This window comes from Alligator sinensis, unplaced genomic scaffold (genome assembly GCF_000455745.1).
Source record: "Alligator sinensis unplaced genomic scaffold, ASM45574v1 scaffold135_1, whole genome shotgun sequence".
Lineage (NCBI taxonomy): Eukaryota > Metazoa > Chordata > Crocodylia > Alligatoridae > Alligator > Alligator sinensis.
This window is the reverse complement of record NW_005842293.1, coordinates 606433-625430: the sequence shown is the minus strand read 5'-3', so window position 1 is coordinate 625430 and position 18998 is coordinate 606433. Positions and strand designations below refer to the sequence as shown.

The following is an 18998-nucleotide window of genomic DNA, read 5'->3' as shown; positions in this document are numbered from 1 at the left end:
ACAACAACGAGATCAGGTAGCGCCGCGCTGAGGGGCTCCGCGCTCCTCCCCCCCTCCCCCCGGTCCCGCGGCCGTTGGGCGCTCGGGGGAGGTGGCCTCCCGGGCCCTGCCCCCGCCCCCTCCCCCGCCGGGCCTGGCTGGGGCTTGGGGCGATGCTGCCTCGAGCCCCGCTTCCGGTCATCGTCTCAACTCCGGCACTCAGCTAGAGTTTCTTTTAATTGATTTTTTTCGGGTCGGAAGGGATCTTGGTAGATCGAGTCCGACCCCCTGCCCTGGGCGGGAGAAAGCGCTGGGGCGGGACAGCCCCGGCCAGGTGCTCGTCTGCCCTTCTCTGAAAGACCCGCAGGGTAGGGGAGAGCACCGCCGTCCATCCGATAACGTACCGTGTGTGCTCGGCGAACTTAAATTAGACGCGGTGTAATCAGAGTGCCAAGTCGGATGCGTGTTGCCGTGCACCTTATTGTAACCTCTGGTTTTTTTAGATTATTTTTATTTTTTTGAGTCTTCGTGCCAACGTTGGTATTGCACTGGCACTAAATGGTGGGCACAATTGTTTTCCTGAGAGCATCAGAAGAGCGTTTGTTGGTTGCAAAGGTGAACGTTGTTTTTTTTCCTCTATCTGTGCACTTATTAAAGTACCTGCGTATTGGGCTGGGTGGCACCGCGGGTTTAGCACCTCACCCCTTTGCTGCTTCACATCAGGGCTTGACTCCTGCCTTGGGTCACGAGTGAAAAGGATGTAGGTGATCTCGTCCGAGTCCCTGGTGGATGCTTGTTCACGTTACGAAAGAAATAAAACCCTGGGTGCAATTGGCAGCTGTTGTTCAAAGAGCCCAGGATGTGCGTGTTTGTAGGCATGGGTATATAGCAGGTCACGTTTGAGGTGCTTGGCAGATCGGTTTGAGGGAAGCTTGCACAGCACCTGCTCCTTCTGAAATGGTCCGATCCGTATGTTACTCGTTTTTCTGACTAAAAAAGAAAATTATACGCAAGAGTAGTGAACCTGAAATGGTGAGACCAGGGTGGGGAAACTCTTAAAGCACTTGCACTTTAAATCCTGGTCACTGAATGTTAAATTTGTCACGTCCTTTTGGTGTTTCTAGTTTCACTTTTTATAAAAGCAACACACGATTTTTGGACCATCCCGTAGTTATTCAGCAAACAAAAATATATTTTTTCCTTCTGCCTTGACACAGAATGGCTCAGCAGCAGGCACTGAGATTTCGTGGTCCAGCTCCGCCACCAAATGCCGTTATGAGAGGCCCGCCACCTCTCATGCGTCCACCTCCACCTTTCGGTATGATGCGTGGTCCACCTCCGCCACCTCGGCCGCCCTTTGGACGTCCTCCGTTTGATCCGAACATGCCTCCAATGCCACCTCCGGGAGGGATTCCTCCACCAATGGGGCCTCCACATTTACAGGTAAAGAGCTTGCGAATGGGCAGGTTGCTTTCTTTTTGCTTTGATGTGGGTAGAAGTGATAAGGCAAGCAACAGCCAGAAGTCTTTAAAGCAGAGAAGAAGACAATAATAAATGCTGAAAAAGATGGGGGTCAGAGTCCTCTTAGATCAGGGGCGGGCAAAATGCAGCCTGTGGGCCAGATGCAGCCTGCCAGACCATTCTGTCTAGCCCACGGGGCCAATAAAAGATTTAGAAAATTATTATTTATCTGCCCCTGGCTGCCTGTCATGTGGCCCTCGATGGCTTGCCAAAACTCAGTAAGCGGCCCTCCGCCCAAAATAATTGCCTGCCCCTGTGTTAGATGAATCATTTTGCATCAGTTTTGGAAGTGCTAATAGTAGATCACTGTTTTGATAAGTCATCAATACTAACCTAATAAAATCGCATAAAAAATCATTAATAAAGACTTGGCCAGTGCAGAGTTGTAGTTGTCTTGCAGTGCATCAAACCCTTCCGAAAACATTGGCATGGTACAGCCATGCTCAGAATTACTGAAAACCAAGCATTGCACAGCTAAGGTGTCTTCTGCCTTTCTGTTACGTAGCCTGCATAGCCACTTGGAAGGGGTCAGTAAGAGTGGCTTAGTAAGAGATGTGAGTGATATTTATTGCTCATGTTTGACGAAGATAAATTCCAGTATGCACTGCAGCTGCAGTCAGTGTGTGGTGTTGCTGTATTTAAGGGTAAAGAGCTCAGTTGGAATGGTTGTGATGTGATGCAAATGTTGAGGGATCAAGTTTGCCTTGTTGGAACTTTCTTGAGGTGGAAAAGGAGGTCGGCCTAAGGCCTTTTTTTTTTCTCTTCTCCCTCCCCATTGTTGGTGGCAGCAGAAGAAGGTGGGCAGTTTTGGGCTCTTATTGTTGATTAGGGAGCAGTGGAGGGAAAGGCCCCTCCCATGGTCTGGTGCAGAAGCTATAGGGAGGATACGTGGGTATATGTATGAGGGAGGAGGAAAAAGGAGAGAGAGATGGCTTGACAGGCTTGTGAGGAAGAAAAGTCACTAGAAGGAAAGGGGCCCAGCTGTCATTCCTTTTCACAGAGCTGAGCTCCTAGAGAGTAAAGGTCCTTTTGAGGGTGACCCCTTAATCATTGAGGGTTTATAGGGAAGATAATTCTATGGAAACACTGCTCTTTGACAGAGCTCTGATTACTGTCCTTGTATATCCAAATTATAAGTGATCTTTGGGATATTGAACTTATAATAGTTATTGTTTAAGGGTTTGCTTGTCCCTCAGTAGCAGTGCCGGAGCACAGCCTGAAGAGGCAAAGGTTGGCAAAGAAACTGCCTCCACACTTTTGACATTGCTCCCACAGCTGTTGTTCCCGCTCCCTGTTTTGATCCTAACCCTTTTGCCCATACTTCCAAAGCATGCACCAGAAAAGCCCCAAGAATCTGAAAATGTTACAATTAGTTTACATTGGACGATTAGGCCTGAGGAACTTTTTGACCAATTGCCACTGAGATTTGCTCTTTTCCTATTGCAGTCAGGCAATACAGCAAATGGATGAAGAACATGAGCCAAAATTGTTGCCCTGCTTTATTTTTTTTATATTTTCTGTCATTAGTTCTCACTTTCTTTACATGCTTCTCACTTTTGTGAGTTTGCTTAGAATTCACAGCAACCTTTTAATGTAGTTGGAAGTTTTTTGTTTTGGGGAAAAACTTTCAAAAGGAAATGTGGGTCATTTTGAGCTGCCCAGTTTCTGTGGCAATAGCCTGCCTGTAAATAATCTAGCTGCATGCATGCATTTCACTCTTAAGGGTGTCAGTTTGGTAAAGACCTGGAGTTAAAAAACTATATTGGTCTCCCCTCAGGGCCGTTTATAGCCATTCATTGAGATTAGACTGACTGAGATGAGTTTGGGGAGAGTCAGGGCCCTAGTTTGAACGTTCTGTGTGTACAAAATGTTTGAAAAACTAGTGATTTTTGTAAAATGCTGTTTTCAGATGGGATGGTGTTGCAGGACCCTTTTACTTAACTGACCCCCAGTTTGAATCATTAGCATTGTATGACACCCCCCTCGTGCAACAAATTTCAAATGAATTTGAGCAAACAGGTTGATTATAAACACTTACAGTAACTTAAAAAAAGAGCGCTTCTTGATCAGAATAGATAACAGAGTTGGCACTGTCGAGAAAAAATTCCAGATGCTGTGGTGATTAATATAACAACTTAAAATGCTATCAGACTGTATCAAATTAATGCCAATTTATCAAACTTCTAGGATTTTTTATGATCAGCTTTGAGCATGTGGTAAAAATGGTTTTTGTCAAATTAATCCTCTAATGGAGAATCTGTTAGGTACCTGACAAAAACATTTTATTGAATGTTTCTGCTGTGTTGAAGTTGCAGTCTTTCTCCCCTAATGTTTTCATATTAAAACCTTGAAAACCATGCCAGATTGTAATGGAATTGCCTACTCTGCTGTTGTAATGGAAAACTTGCTTATGTTTTACTTTTTCTTTGTATCTCTTATTGTGTGACTGTCCTGTGTCTGCACAATGAACCAAAGTGATTTCTCACCAGAGATGTCCAGGCCAGGTCTGTACCACAGAATTTGCTGACAGTTCTGCAGGCTTGAGGTTGTAAAAGCATCAGACTTCTCTGGCTCATGTAGCTCTGTCAGCAAAACACCTGGTGTAGGTGCTCCTATGTCAATGCTTCTAGCATATGCTGTTGTGTTGAAGCGGTAGAACTGCTGGAAGAAATCCCTTCTCTGTTGGTAGGCTGATTTTAGCAGAGCTGAACTCCTAGAAAGTAAAGGTCCTTTTGCGGTCCTGGGAGGCTGGGCTGTAGTGGCAGTTGGGCTTTGCCTGTGCTAGGAGGCCATTGCTGCCATTCCTATGGGAACAGAGCCCTCTGGTGTAGACACAGTGCCCCATGGTAGAAAGTGTTTCCTGCTGTTGGAAAGGCCAGAATCTCTACCAGCAGAAACCTTCTGCCAGCAACACTGCATTTTCACTGGGGGTTTTGCCAGCCTGGCTGCATCCAACCACTGATACAGCTATGCCAGCAGAACTTCCAAGGATTGTCTTGTGGCTTATCTATTTCTCAAGCTTTCTGTCAGTTGACAATTCCTGCCACAGGGAACTCATTGGAGCATGTCCTCCTGCACAGCTTCTTTATGGTAACTAATGAACAACTAATGTTGTTCCCATGATTGTTAGAGGAGCTTAGAAGATTGTTTTGGAACCTGATTTGCAAGGTTGTGCAGTCAATTGATACTGTATATAAAGGCAAACTGCATTTGACATCATCCTGTGACATGGCTATTATGTGAATTTACAGAGACCACCATTCATGCCACCTCCTATGGGTAGCATGCCACCCCCTCCTGGTATGATGTTTCCTCCAGGGATGCCACCTGTCACAGCCCCTGGAACACCAACAATGCCACCCACTGAAGAGATATGGGTAGAAAACAAAACTCCAGATGGCAAGGTAAGGCTGTAATCAGACACAGAAAAGTAACTATCATTTACTAATATTATCAGCTTGGCTATCAAGGCTGCAGATTGTGATGGTAAGAACATGCTTTTCATCATCCTGAGTAGATAGGCAATAGGGCAGTTTCTTTTTATTAATAATTATTCGTGTCGATGTTGAGCTTTTACTACCTTCCATGCTTTTGAGGATGGTGGGCTAGGCCATTCACTGTGAACACTGAGAATGACTGACTTTCCCTTCTAGGTCTATTTTTATAATGCAAGAACACGTGAGTCTGCATGGACCAAGCCAGATGGGGTGAAGGTTATTCAGCAGTCAGAGCTGACACCAATGCTGGCTGCCCAGGCTCAGGCCCAAGCTCAGGCTCAGGCCCAAGCCCAAGCTCAAGCTCAGGCCCAGGCTCAAGCTCAGGCCCAGGCCCAGGCACAGGCTGTTGGTGCCTCCACACCAACTACCAGTAGTCCTGCATCTGCAGCTTCTCCATCGACATCATCGAGCACTCAGTCCTCCACAACCTCCACTACAACCACATCCACTTCAGTTTCTCAGACCATTTCCAGTGAGTAACTGTGGGTTATTTTGGGTTTTTGAAGGTTGAAAATAAATATTGTCTTTTGAGCAGCCTTCAGTAAAGACTTAGGGTTTATTTATATAAGGAAGTCATTTTGTAAGAAGGTAGAATATGAATGTAAAACACCATCATCGTTCCAGAATAAACTCTTGTGTGGACACCTCTTTCCCGGGGTAACTGTTCTGGAAGGACTGTGCTGATCTGTTTTCCTACATAGATAAGCCTTTCGTTTAACATGCAGTCCCTTTCATTGCCATGTATTTGCTTTTTCTGTTGTAGCCCCATAATAGTTTAAAAAAACAAACCCTATTATGCTTGCATTTGGTTATAAATTTACTTCAAAGCAAACCTGCAACTCTTTTGAGGGAGAGAAAATTTTGGAGGAAGTGTTATGCTTCTAAGAATCCCTTTTCTTCTCTTAATCATGTCACCTGGTACTATGTTAAGGTGGAGGGTGGACAAGTAAGTGCCACTCTGAATCGCATAGAATTGGTAGTTGTGGAGCAGAACTTCTCCATTTAATCCTATAGACTATCCAAGCATGATCCTTTGTGTTGAGTTGACAAAACCATTTAAGAGCCTTGACACATTGCGTTTGTTACACGATATACACTCTTTTAGCACAATAAAAAGTAAGCATTCATGCAGTTTGTTGCACTAAAAATGGCGTATCTATCACAGAAATGGTGTACTTGCGATACAAGAGTTGCTGTTTCAAACAGCAGTAAATTTGTCATGGCAGACTTTTTTCCACAATGTATTTAACATGGGCTCAGGTCTCTCTCTGACCCCCAGTATCCCACAGTGCTCCACTCTCCCTTCTCCCCACCTCCCTCCCTCCAAGTGTGAGGGAGGGAGTGGCTGGCTTCTGGATAGCCCACTCAGACATGAAAGTGTCAGGAAGCCTACAGGGATGAGCTTGCAGGCAACCCTGTCAGATATGGTTGCTGGTCAGCAGTGACTGACAGGGCTCCAGCAGTGGCAAGGGCTGATTTGGCTGAGCCCTGGCAGGCTCCCTTGTGGGCAGCCGGGATTAAGGATCAGTGTCCTGGTTGGAGAATGTCCCTTTCACTTTGTGTTCTAGCCAGGGAGCTGTGTATATGCAGACGGTACCATAATGATTATTTTTGTAGCCCTACAAAAATGTGTCTAGGGCAGGAGTGGGCAAGATATGGCCTGCGGGCCAGATCCGCAGGCACTCTTAGGATCTACATGTAATCTGTGAACTCTAGTTTAAAACAAGGGTGCGCAACCTTTTTCCCTAGCAGGCTGTGGGGGCAGTGTCCCATCCATTTGTAGGCTGGATTCCAGTGGTGGTCCTGATCCAGCACTGGGCTCAGCACAGTGGGCATCGTCTGACCATGGAGAAGGGGGCGCAGGGCAGCTTAACTGTAGCCTGGCCCCATGGAAAAAAAGCAGTGTGGCTTGGCCCCGCAGGGGGAAGGGGTGTCAGGCCCATGGGGAGAGGGGATGTGGCCTGGCTGCAACCAGCAGTGGGGGGCTTGGGATTTGGAAATTTGGTGGGGGGAGGATGACCACAGGCCAGATGCAGTGGTTCCGTGAGCCTTATTGGCCTGTGGGCCAGAGGTTGAGCACCTTTAGTTTAAAATCATTTGCTCTTTGTGTTGGTCGAGCCTGCTACTCTTCTAGTGCTTCCAGTAATAAAAGCTCTAGGAGTGAGGGGTGGACCTGGTGGAATACCTGTGGCTCAAATTGCATATCCATCACCTGGTTCCATAGTGCAAGGAAAACGAATGAGTTTTCACAGCTGCATGGTGTGCCTATGTAAAGCTGTTACTATTGCTTTCAAGCTTAAACAGAATCCTAATCATCTGCAGAAGTTTGCTGTGTAATTCTTAAATATACTAGTCTTCTGTTCCTCTTCCTTTTATCTTACTCAGAAACTTGCAGCATTAATTTAAAGACCAACTGACTCCCATTTTCCCATCAGGAGACACTGAAGGCCAGTAGAACTCTTCCAGCTCATGACTAAAACAATTTTTTTTCTTTACTTTTCATTATACAGGTACTAGGTTGACATTTACCCACTCTTAAACTGCAGTTGCACTTAACTGCAGAGCACATAATATGATCCTGTGATCATGCAGCTGAACTGCTGCCGTTATCTTCATGTTCATTCAGCATGGTACATTAGTTCTTTTCATTTCAGGCTCTCTAATTTTCTCTTCTTACTTTGACTCAGTAGGAGCACATTCACATTGCATTTATCACCCCCAACAGACTACACTGGTGGTCTGGTAAACAAAACACAGGAACCTTTTACCTACTATTCTAGATGTGTTGGGTATATTATTCAGGGATTGGGGGGAAAGGAAAATATTTTTTTCCTTAATGATGTGATGTTTCTGAGTGCATTTTTCTTGTAGGCAGTGTCTTTTCATCGGATGTGTGCCTTTGAGAGAAAAAAATAGTATGTAGTGGTAGGCAGGGAAATGTTAAGGAGAGCTAAGATGTTTTCTGCTCATCTGCTGCACTAAGATACACTTTTTTTTTCTTTTTCTTTTATCAGCACCTACAACACAAGACCAGACCCCAAGTTCCGGGGTTTCAGTTGCCACACCTTCAGTCAGTGTTTCAACCTCTGCTCCTTCTGTTACTCCTGTGCAGACAGTACCCCAGCCCGTCCCACAGACATTGCCTCCAGCTGTTCCTCATGCAGTTCCTCAGCCAACTGCAGCAATTCCTGCTTTTCCACCAGTAATGGTACCTCCGTTTCGTGTCCCCCTTCCGGGTATGCCTATTCCACTTCCAGGTAAACTGACAAACTGTAATTGTCTTGTCTTCTACGTGTCCATGTTGTCAATTTGTTTGCACTCATGTGTCCACTGTGTATAGAATTTGCCTGAATCCTCTCCATTTAGAATATTTCCTGAAAGAATTTAGGGTTAGCAGACAGACTTTTTAAGTCATAAGGGACAGCAACTTTTTAATGTACTTAAGTTTAATTATACAATTCATAGTAAATGATTACATTTAAACATGTAAAACTTTTTTATTTGGATCATGGGAAAAATTGTCCTGCACTGAAAATTTCTGTTTTGTACATGAGTAATTTTGGGGGGGTAAGTCCATACTACAGTCCAGTCCAAAGTAAGAAACGGTTGGATTGATTCCTTACATGAATGTGAGGCTGTTTAATCATATGTAAAAATGTTTCTTGCAAGTATGTTCTAGCACTATTTTATTTTCAGTAGAATTTGAGGTTAGAATGTAAGAATGGCTGCTACTTTCCAAACATGAATTTAGTCCTTGGATCTACCTCACACATGTTTATTTGGAAATGGAGTAAAACAATAGAGGAAACAAAGTTAATCACAAATTCCAAAGCAGAAAAGATTACCATTCTAATGTATTACACTTAAATGATGGGTGGGTGTTTCCAGACCTGTTTTCTGCAGCCACCAAGTATAATGCTGGACCATGACGCACATAGTTTGAGCTGCTTAAGAAAAAGGGCAGTAATGAATTATGTCAAGGGGATGGAACCTAATTTGTTGTTTTGAGACATAAAACCTTATAAAGAAATTCCAGACAAATAGATATCTGGATATCAAAGGAGATAACAAGGGTTACAAAAATCATGGGTTGCCTTCCAGTTTAATCATTTTAACGATACTTGCTGTTTTGAATGTTATGTTCCAAGTAGCATAGACAAAGCTGAATCCCTATAATAGGATCTAAATAATCAGTGCTTTCAAAGTATTGTTGTATGAACTACATCCTAATAATTGATTATAGCTTTTTCTGTAGTACAGATGCTTTTTAAAAGTGGTATCAGGAATCTCTAAACCAGGGATAGGCAACCCCTGGTATGGGTGCTAGAGCATGGCATGCAAAGGCAGTTTGCTTGGCACATGCACTTCAGGGCAGATGGTGGGGAAGTGGCCAGTAGGCCCGTGAGAAGCGGCTAGTATTCGCTTCGGATTTGGATTCAGCCGGTTTGGGGGACAGTGATTCGAGTCGGTGATTTGAATCACTATCCCGATTTGATTTGGACGAATCTCCGAATCAGCCAGGCCAGGCCCATCCCCTGCCCCTCTCCCAGCCCAGCAGTGGCTGCCCCAGCTCCTGGCACCTGTTTTAAAAAAGAAAACCCCAGATCATCAGGTGCTGCTGGGCAGGGGGCGAGCTCTGCTTCCCCACGCTGCATGGGGGGCTCTACACGAGCCCCCCAGCCCCCCTGCAGGTGCCCTGCACGGGTCAGCTCCGGCCTTTTAAAAAAAACAAAACGAAACCAAAAAACCCCTTGCAGTCACTGTTCCTGCTGGCGGGAGGCGATCCTTGCTGCCCCGCACCATGTTGGGGGCTCTGCATGAGACCCTGAAGCCCCGAGGCTGCACCAGGAGAGAGGCGTCCTGGGGTTTTCTCCGAGTTTTTTATTCTTGAAGGGCCAGAGCTGGCTTGGGCAGGGCACCTGTTGTGGGGGGGGGGGGGGAACCCCCATGCAGCATGGGGCAGTGGGGGGCAGCAGGGATCGCCCCCCTGCCTGGCAGTACCTGGTGAGCACCGGGGCTTTTCTTTAAAGTACCGAGCTGGGGAGGGGTGGGGGGGCTGGCAGGGGTCCCCCCATGGTCCCTAGCTGCCTTCCCCCCCAAGTACTTACCAGCTGGAGTAGCTGCAGCTCCCTGCTGCAGCCACCAGGGACTGCCTGAATCATCAAAGGTCTCTGAATCTTTGCCAAAGATTTGGAAAACTGAATTGATTCGGACCTTTAAATTGGTCCCCTGATTCGATTCAGATTTGGAGATTCAGCCTCCAAATCGGGTCAAATCTCCTCCAAATTGAATCGCCACCCGAAGCGTTGCACAACCTTAGTGGCCAGGGCTGCACTACCACAACAAGGCTCGGGCCCCTGGCTGCTTCCCTGCCACATGCCCCTGGCACCCCAGTGTCTTACAAATTGAGGTTGTGGGTGTTTTTGGCACTCTCTCCAAAAATGTTGCCATCCCCTGCTCTAAACCATTTTTAAAAATAGCTAAACTTAGATATTGACAAAATCAAGTCATTGGCTATAAACATGTGAAAGCTTCATTCTGAAGCTTAATTCATGCTGATTAGCATGAAACATAAACCTGGTAGGAGAAATAATGATTTTTAGAAAGAACCAAAGTGCTATACAAAACAAGTTTAATTAAAAAAAGAAAAACATTTCTAAGGAAGTCCTCACTGATTTAAGGCCAAATGGTAGCCAGCTAAGTGTAATATATTGGGCTTACTTTGATAGGTAAGTATTAAGAAGAGTGTTCCAGTGAATACAGACTTGTAGCATTGAATGGAAAGAAAAATTAATTGCTAAGATTTGAATTGGGCAGTTAATACTTAGATGAAGAAAGGGAAAGGTGACTTGTTTTAGTTTCAGTTTCTGACACTGCCAGCGAAAGATGAGAAGAGCATGAATGATCTATATTCAGCTGCTTTAAATACAACCTGTTAGGTAAATGTGAATGCTGAATACAGTGAAAAAACTAATATTAATATAGGGGGAACCTCCACATCTGATCAACAATGGGCACTGTTTTGTTTTGGGGATTATTTTGGGGCGGGGGTGAGAGGTTTTTTTTTGTTAAGCTTTTAGTCTAAACATTTTAGGCTGTTTCCAATCCGAACACTGCCATACAGAAGAGAAGAGAATGTGGAAAATTAAAACCCTCTGTAGCTATTTCATTCTTTTAAAAACATAAATATTATTTCTGAAGAAGGTATGGAGGGCTTAGATCTTGGCATACTCCTACTCTGATACTAAATGTCCCTTTAAATTAGGTCCATATTGTATAGGACTCCATGCAGCATTGACAGTGTTTTTCCTTCATTGATTTTAAGCGCATACTTCCCTTGATTACAGAACAAAATTAGTCTGCTTTTTTGTTTTTCTGGCTATTAGATTGACTTTCTTGAAGACTTTTTCTGATAATCCTAGACAGCCTTTACAGCATTCTTACCATGACAAGAAACTAATTATCCCATTAAAATAGAGAAGAGGATGTTAAAAGATTTACAGTGTTTAAATGTGTTGCCATATACATGAAACCATCTGGAGAGGTCACTTTGTTGCATGAAAACAGAGGAAGTAATTTAGTTCTCAAATGATCCTGACAGTAAGTTCTGTGGCATTCTGCATATTATTCTATAATAAGACAATGGAAGAGTGCATTTAGCAATGCCTGATGATCCCAAATCTTGAAAAGTAGGTCTGCTTGCTCTTAATTCATTTGATAAACGTTAGTTAAACATTAGAGAATAAGAAATCTGTCAAAGGAAACAGTTTCTTCTCCTCCTCTCCCCCAACCCACCCATATAAGCTAATTCTACCTGCACCGTAGTGCAGTCAGTGTCACTGATCATGCAGGTGGCGTTATTTATACTGACCTAGTTTTAAGACATGCGGAACTTCCTTACAATTAATTTTTGCATTTATTTAAAATGCATGAACTTATTTAAAATGTGTAGCATAAAAAGGCCACCAAACCCAGACAAACACTTCATTCAGTACCTTTTTTTTGTCTTGATCCATACATTTAAGAAAGCTAGTTTTGAATTTTTTAATTGAAAATTTCTAGTAAAGGACACAGATTTATTTTTTTACAATCAATTGGCTGTATTTTTTAATACATTAGATTACTTGGGCAAAAAAGTTACTTATTTTAGTTACAAACCCGGGGGTTTAATTTCATTTAGTGTTGGATTTCTTACCCCACCTCTATTAGATGGTGGGATAGAAACATTTTAGGGAGTGTACATTTGAGTTTTTTTTTAGTTTCCAGTCTTACACCCTGGATTGATACTCAAATCTTACACAGTCACTATCCTTCCTTCTAAAATGAACTGTCTTTTAAACTCCTTTTTTTTTTTTCTTTTTCTAGTCTCTCTTCTCTCTCATCTCATGAAGGAGGTTAGATGCTGTGCTTTCCATAGCCTTTATATGTCATTTCTTGAAGAGCTAGAGAGCAAAGCATGGTGCTTCCTTTACAACACCTGTTTTGGACCACTTTTACAGTATTTTGAGCCCATGGTGCTCCAGAGGGTGAAAGACCCTATTATATGCTACCACAGGTTCCCCAGTGTCCCCTCATTTACAGGCTTTTGTTTACCTCTTCACAGCTTTCCCTTTTTTTTTGTCCTTCCTGCTACCCCCTCGTTCTCTTACCTTCAGCCTATGCCTTTTCTTTTTTCCATTTCCCCATAATTTTTTCCCTTTGGTTTCAATTTGGCCTTTACCAACACAACTCACTTCCTTGTCTTACTATTTTAATCCTGTGGCACTACTGTTACTAGCAGTAACAGGGTGAAACTCAAGTAGGCTTTGTTGGTTTCGTTCTGCTGTGGCTCCCTCTGTTGACCTCTTCTGGGCAAATACTGTCAGCAGAAACTGTATATAAGCACAATCTTCTTTTGGGAATTGTCCTGTGAAGAAGTGCGAGTCCTCCCCTACACTGAATTTAAACCCCTGAGTCCTCTCTCCAGTGTTTTACAAAGTCCTAATATATGTTAAACTTAAAACTGCTGGTTCAATGTAGACAATAATTGCTGTTGTAACTTAGAACTAATTTTATAGTTCTAGCTTTTTATAAAATGTTGGAGCAAAAGAGAATATCCGTATTCCTGCTTGCTTTGTCTTTTGCCATTGAAAAATGGCATTCCAAATTGTAGCAGGAAATTGATAAGATCTGATACCCAGTGGTAGCTGACATACAGTGGCAGCTTTCCAACATGCTTGCTTATCCATTTTACAGGTGTAGCAATGATGCAAATAGTCAGCTGCCCGTATGTAAAGACAGTCGCTACCACCAAGACCGGTAATTTTTAAAACCATCTTAGTTTGTTTTGTCTGTAAGTTGGCATGGTAGTGAATGTTGTTGTTTATTTTTTTATTTACTTTTTTTTGCTTTCCCCAAATGAATGGATCTATATACTTTTATTTAAAAGAGAGAAGATAGCATTTATGCATATTTGGCCAGCAGATACCTTTCCCAGTTAACTAGTAGCGTTAGACTATTTAGTACAAAAAGCTATTCAAGTCCAGATTGTTTTAACTGTTGAATTGTGATAAATGTGCACCTTCTTGTGCCCATATTTCTTAGTTTGTTTTATTTTTTGTGGGGGGTTTTATGTATTTTCTACTTCCATGTATATAATGACATGATTGTGCTTGCATGTTGGTATGTGTGTATGTGTATGTCTTAGCATAAAGTGTTCACTGTTTAAAAATTAGCTGTTCTCTGGAATAAGTGTTTTTTGTCTTGGTTAAAAAATAGACTTTTACTGTATTGCTAAACAGCTCTAAATTGTGATCTTACTGCTCCATATTCACTTACTTTGACATCAGTTTTGTTTTCTTTAATGATCACTATCCCACAAAAATCTGGTGTGTCACTGTTGCTGGGAAGAAAAGGCAACCTGGATAGAAGTTAGTTTATTGGGCATGTGCTTGACTTTTTACCCTGGGACAGGGCTGCCCAACTCCTAAGCAGCCAGAGGCTGCATACCCATGGGCCACGCTAGCTGTGGCTGCATCAGTGGTGGCCATGGACCCCCAGGGACACATGCCGCCTAATCCCCCGGCCCCTAGCTCCCGCTCCTCTGCTGTACCAGGTGCCCTGTCTCATCCTAAGTTCCCTTGCTGCATCCTGCCACTTTGGTGCCCTGAGTCATGGGCTCCCCCACAAAGGTAACACCTGGAGCTGCTGCCTTGAATGCTCCCTTCAGTTACACTACTGCCCCCAGACTGTGGGCTGCCTTGTGTTGCACTGCTCTGCTCCCTGGGGCAGAGAAGGGGTGCAGAGCCCCCAGCTGCTTCTGCAGCTGGAGCAATGTGGGGGAGCAGCAGCCAGGTGGAAGCCTGTATGGAAAGAGGGCAGTTTTACATCTTGTGGGCTGCATGTAGCCTGCAGGCCACCAGTTGGACAGCCCTGCTGTAGGAAATGAATTAAATGGATTTACCAGCCTATCTCAAGTATGAAACAAAACCATCACCCAAGCTTAGTTCCATGTGACTTTTTAATTGTGCTGTCACTTTTTGCCTAAGTCTGAAATAAGGATTTTACAGGTCAAGCTATATTGGAGAAGCAAACTCTACATTATGATGATCTGGCTTTAATTTAGCTTGCCAATGTTAATAACTTTGGAGAGCACTAACACATTCCCTATTCATTTTAAAAATAATACCATTTTACTGCAGAGCATGTTTTTGGAATAAGCAGTTATATGCTGCAACCACTGAAAGATTTCTGAGCATCACATTGAGGAGTTGCTATATTAGTCTCAAAGCACTGAAATTAAACATCTGAAATTCTAATAAGTTTTGTACTGTTCCGCATTAGAAGGTATGCTCTTCAAATTACTTTACATTTTAAATAATTCTTCTTTCCCCAGCTGATTATAATCATTAGTGACTTAGGTGGAAGTGCATTTTAATTACAATACATCAGTGTCCAGTTTTTGACTGAAATAGCCTTTGTTTTTAAATAGCTTGCATTAATCTGTAGGAGGTAATTTAAATACCTCCAGAATTGTTTTACTAAATTTGATTCTGTGTCACACAATGCTGCTTCATTGTTCCTCGCTATTTTGTGTTTTTATTGCTCCTTTTATATAGGTGTCTTGCCAGGAATGGCCCCTCCTATTGTACCTATGATCCATCCGCAGGTTGCTATTGCCGCTTCACCTGCTACATTGGCTGGAGCAACAGCAGTCTCTGAATGGACGGAGTACAAAACAGCTGATGGGAAGACTTATTATTATAACAATAGGACATTGGAATCAACATGGGAAAAACCCCAGGAACTAAAAGAGAAAGGTACAGTATTTGATTTTAGAGTCCAGCCAGGTATGATCACTTCATGACTTCTATGATCCCATTTTAAAATTAGAACCAGATTCCTTTTTATTCTTCTTGGCTCATAATCAGGACTTTTTAAGTTGGCTTCTAGTTGAAAATATGAGTGGGTCATAAGTTTTAAAGCTGTAGTTCTTTTGTCTTTTACTGTGGTGCTGGAATATTTCTGTTCATTTATACTAGGAGTGGCCAACCTGTGGCAAGTGTGCCACAAGTGTCACAGGCAGCCTCTCTGTGGCACACAGCAGATCAGGGAGGGGGCAGGGAGCAGTTACAGATTGGACAAGGGGAAGGGGATTGGAGTGGCACTCAGGGAGGGCAACAGGGCTTAATTTGTTGACTCCAGTGAATGCATACTTTTTTCTCCAGTAACAAGTGAACACCTCTTATGTTAATATGCTAGAAGACAGCTCAATCGTATTAGCAGAGAAAGTGAAAAGAATACTTTTAAAAGACTTTCTGTGTATATTTTACCCTTGGTACAAAATCCATTAAAATGAAGACCACTGAAAAGCTTAGACATTGAAGAAATTAATGCATGCAAAATCTTGAGACGGAGAGAATGGGGAGGGGTTGGGATGGCAGCAGAAAATTAAGTGTCTAAAATAAATGATCCTCAATTTATTTAATCCAGATTATATCTCTGAACAGTTTTCCGTGCCTCATCTTCCTTGCCTCAGCTACTCTAACTTAGGTAGGTCTGTGACACCTTTGGATCAGGGAACCAGCTTCCTGTTTCTGTTTGAGTTGATATTGGCAGAAGAGAATCTGGCCCTTTCAGGAGCACATTATAGTCAAGTCCAATGAAAGGAGAATAGCAAACAAGAAAACACAGCTTAACTTCATGAATATTATTTTTATTGCTAGCAATATCACATTTTATAAACCAAATCTGAGGTGGCTTATAAGAATTTGAGTGACTACAGGCAAACTATTAAAGAAAAATCACTCTCTTCCTAGAAAAATTGGAAGAGAAGATTAAAGAGCCCATTAAAGAACCTACTGAGGAACCTTTGCCAATGGAAACAGAAGAAGAGGAGCCCAAAGAAGAACCTCTAAAAGAACTTATAAAGGAGGTAAGACACTGCAACCAAATAGTCAGGACCTCTATTTTTAATCCTTTTCCTGTGTATATGTATGGATCCCCTGTAGACCAGGCATATTCCTGGGAGATTAGTGATTTGAATTCTTACATTCCAGGGATGATTTGAGAATTATTATTTTTTATTATTTGTTTTCTAGTGCTTTTTTAAATAAAAAAAATATTCAGAGAGAAAAATAGAATGTGTGGGGTAGTACAGTCAGTTAGAATGTGAAAAGTAGAATAAAACTTTGGCGCTACATATACTCTGTATAAAGTCCTGTCATTAGGCTTGACATGTTTAGAAAAACAAAACTTGTTCTGGATGTCAGGGTAGTTAGAATTTTAAGATAATTGAATATTTGCATATTTGAGGCAAAAACTCAGTTTCCTCTATATACAGTACAACTGAACCCTAGTTTATAAAAAAAAAAAATGCTATAGCAAGCTTTCTGTCTCAATATAGAACATTTGTTTCTTTAAATTACAAGAACCAAAATAAACCTTTTCCCTTTGTAAAGTATTTTTGTATGCTAATAAAGTATAGTGCTTAAAAATGCTAAGCTAAACATTAAAATTTTGTATTGTGCCATAAATGCAGTGTAGATTAGTTAACATTAAAATTGGGCAGATTGTATTCAGTAGTACAAATACTATACTATCAGTTTGCTATGCTTATTTTGGAGGGAGTCTTTTTGTTTGTTTGCTTTTGTTTTGTTAGCTTGAGTTTGATTTTCCTATTGTAAAGGCAGTTATAGATTTTATGTTGTACATATTATATAGTACAAGTCTTGTCTTTAAGGTCATTTAGCTTTTAGAATAGACAACTTTTTTTTTTTTTTTTTTGAATTTTTTCTTTAAAATAGAAATCATACCGTAATCCATTTGTTTAGGTCCTGTTTCAGGGAAGCATGTGGATGCAGGTAAGCATTTACATAAAATTCCATTGAAATCGAAGTTAAGCAAGTGGTTAAGTGTTTTCCTGGATCGGGGCTTTGACTTAAATAGACACTGATACCTGTATGATAACCACAACACTTTCGTAATTGGAAGGATGGATGGAAAGTAAGTGTGAGCTGCTGATCAGATTATTTAAAATAAATTATTTTCTTATTTTGATATACAAATATTTGTATAGAGAGTACGGCTGAATCTTAACCACCTTTTTCCCTATAAGGAGCCAAAAGAGGAAGAAATGACAGAAGAAGAAAAAGCAGCTCAGAAAGCAAAGCCAGTTGCAACCACTCCTATACCTGGTACCCCATGGTATGTAATGATCTTGCCCAGTGAACACTTCATAGATATTCCTTTCCCTGTAATACATTGCAGAAGGCTTGGTGGTGATGAGCAGATGCCAAATGGTTTGAACCATTCTATGCCTGCTTTGATATCAAATCCATCTATTGATGATAGGAATTTTAGAATGTGCGAAAAGACTTGTGGCAAATTTCACCATCGAAGCCTGCCATTTCTAAGAGGGTGAAAGGTGGTGCCAGATTTTTTCCAAAGGGTTTCAGTAGTTGCTCATGTTTGGTGGCAGGCTCACATCTTGTAGCAGCTATTCAGGAACAATTTAGTTGGTAAGAGCCTTCTTGAGAGACATCATAGGGAAAGGAGACTAAGACTGGAACTCTTCAGCAGAAGAACCTGTTCTCCTGATCTCCAAATGTGCATTACCACCTCCCAAGTGCTTCTGGCAAAACATGGCTCTTCTTACTAAGACGAATTGCCTCCATTTTATGAAAAGATGTCCACAAAAGCATTGAGGAGGTTCATGTTGGAAGGGCTGGTGACATACAGAACTTCCCTGCAGGCTGCTTTGGAGGCACTTGATGCATCTGTATGCACCGTGGTCATAATGGTGGCTGTATAAAGAATGCTCTTGGCTCCATTCATTAGGGATTATCCAGTGAAGTTCACCCTGGAATAGATGTCCATTCAAGTGCCATAACCTGCTTTTGTTTTATGGTTTTCTACCCTGCTGCCTCAGAGAAAGTTAGGTAAATGTCAAGCTTCCTTTAGACAGTATCTTTCTCCCCTTTATGCTGTCCCAGAGGTGGATGGAGCCATCAAGTTAAAAACACAGATGTTTCAGTTTGTGTGAATGAGTGCCTCTTCCTCAGCTGCAGATATTCCTAGCTTCCCCAAATTCTTGTCTCCTGCTGTTTCAGAGTTTAGTCTGAAACAGTTTATTCATCTCCTAGTTTCCATTTCCAAGCCCAACTCAAACCCAGGAGAAACGTATTCTTGACAATTAAAAGTCATTTCTCAGATTAAGTTTGTTAACATTATTATCCTATATAATATTTACCTTAATGAGACAAAATCGTTCAGGAATGCATCTGAACATGCTAGATCATTTTACTAGAGCTGAAGCAATTTATGCTACCTGTTTGAAGAATGTTCTTATTTCTGTAATTTTGTAAAAAAAAAAAATAATATAAATTGTCTGAATGGATTTGTGGTGTGGTGCTGTCCATTTCTCTGTGCTCCTTGGAAACACTTTATGGCCAAGTTGAAGATGATTACAGGTGATGCATTCAAAGTTGCTTTCCATCACTCCCACAGAACTCGACTTCTGTA

The 18998-nt window shown here is 42.2% G+C and overlaps 1 protein-coding gene across 6 annotated transcripts in view; it reads left to right on the top strand.

Annotated features, from left to right (window-relative positions):
• The window catches only part of TCERG1 (transcription elongation regulator 1), a 39424-nt gene continuing 20426 nt past the window's right edge, over positions 1 to 18998 (top strand). For 2 of the 6 annotated variants that reach the window (XM_025209519.1, XM_014522057.2), the window contains exons 1-11: positions 1 to 16; positions 483 to 594; positions 1197 to 1422; positions 4752 to 4904; positions 5154 to 5469; positions 8012 to 8254; positions 13233 to 13295; positions 15095 to 15295; positions 16295 to 16410; positions 17309 to 17338; positions 17593 to 17681. In XM_025209519.1, the coding sequence (XP_025065304.1) occupies positions 1198 to 1422; positions 4752 to 4904; positions 5154 to 5469; positions 8012 to 8254; positions 13233 to 13295; positions 15095 to 15295; positions 16295 to 16410; positions 17309 to 17338; positions 17593 to 17681 (1436 nt within the window). In that variant the 5' untranslated portion in view covers positions 1 to 16; positions 483 to 594; position 1197. The remainder of the gene's footprint in view (positions 17 to 482; positions 595 to 1196; positions 1423 to 4751; positions 4905 to 5153; positions 5470 to 8011; positions 8255 to 13232; positions 13296 to 15094; positions 15296 to 16294; positions 16411 to 17308; positions 17339 to 17592; positions 17682 to 18998) is intronic. The other 4 variants (XM_025209518.1, XM_014522061.2, XM_025209517.1 and 1 more) reach the window with 4 other exon arrangements.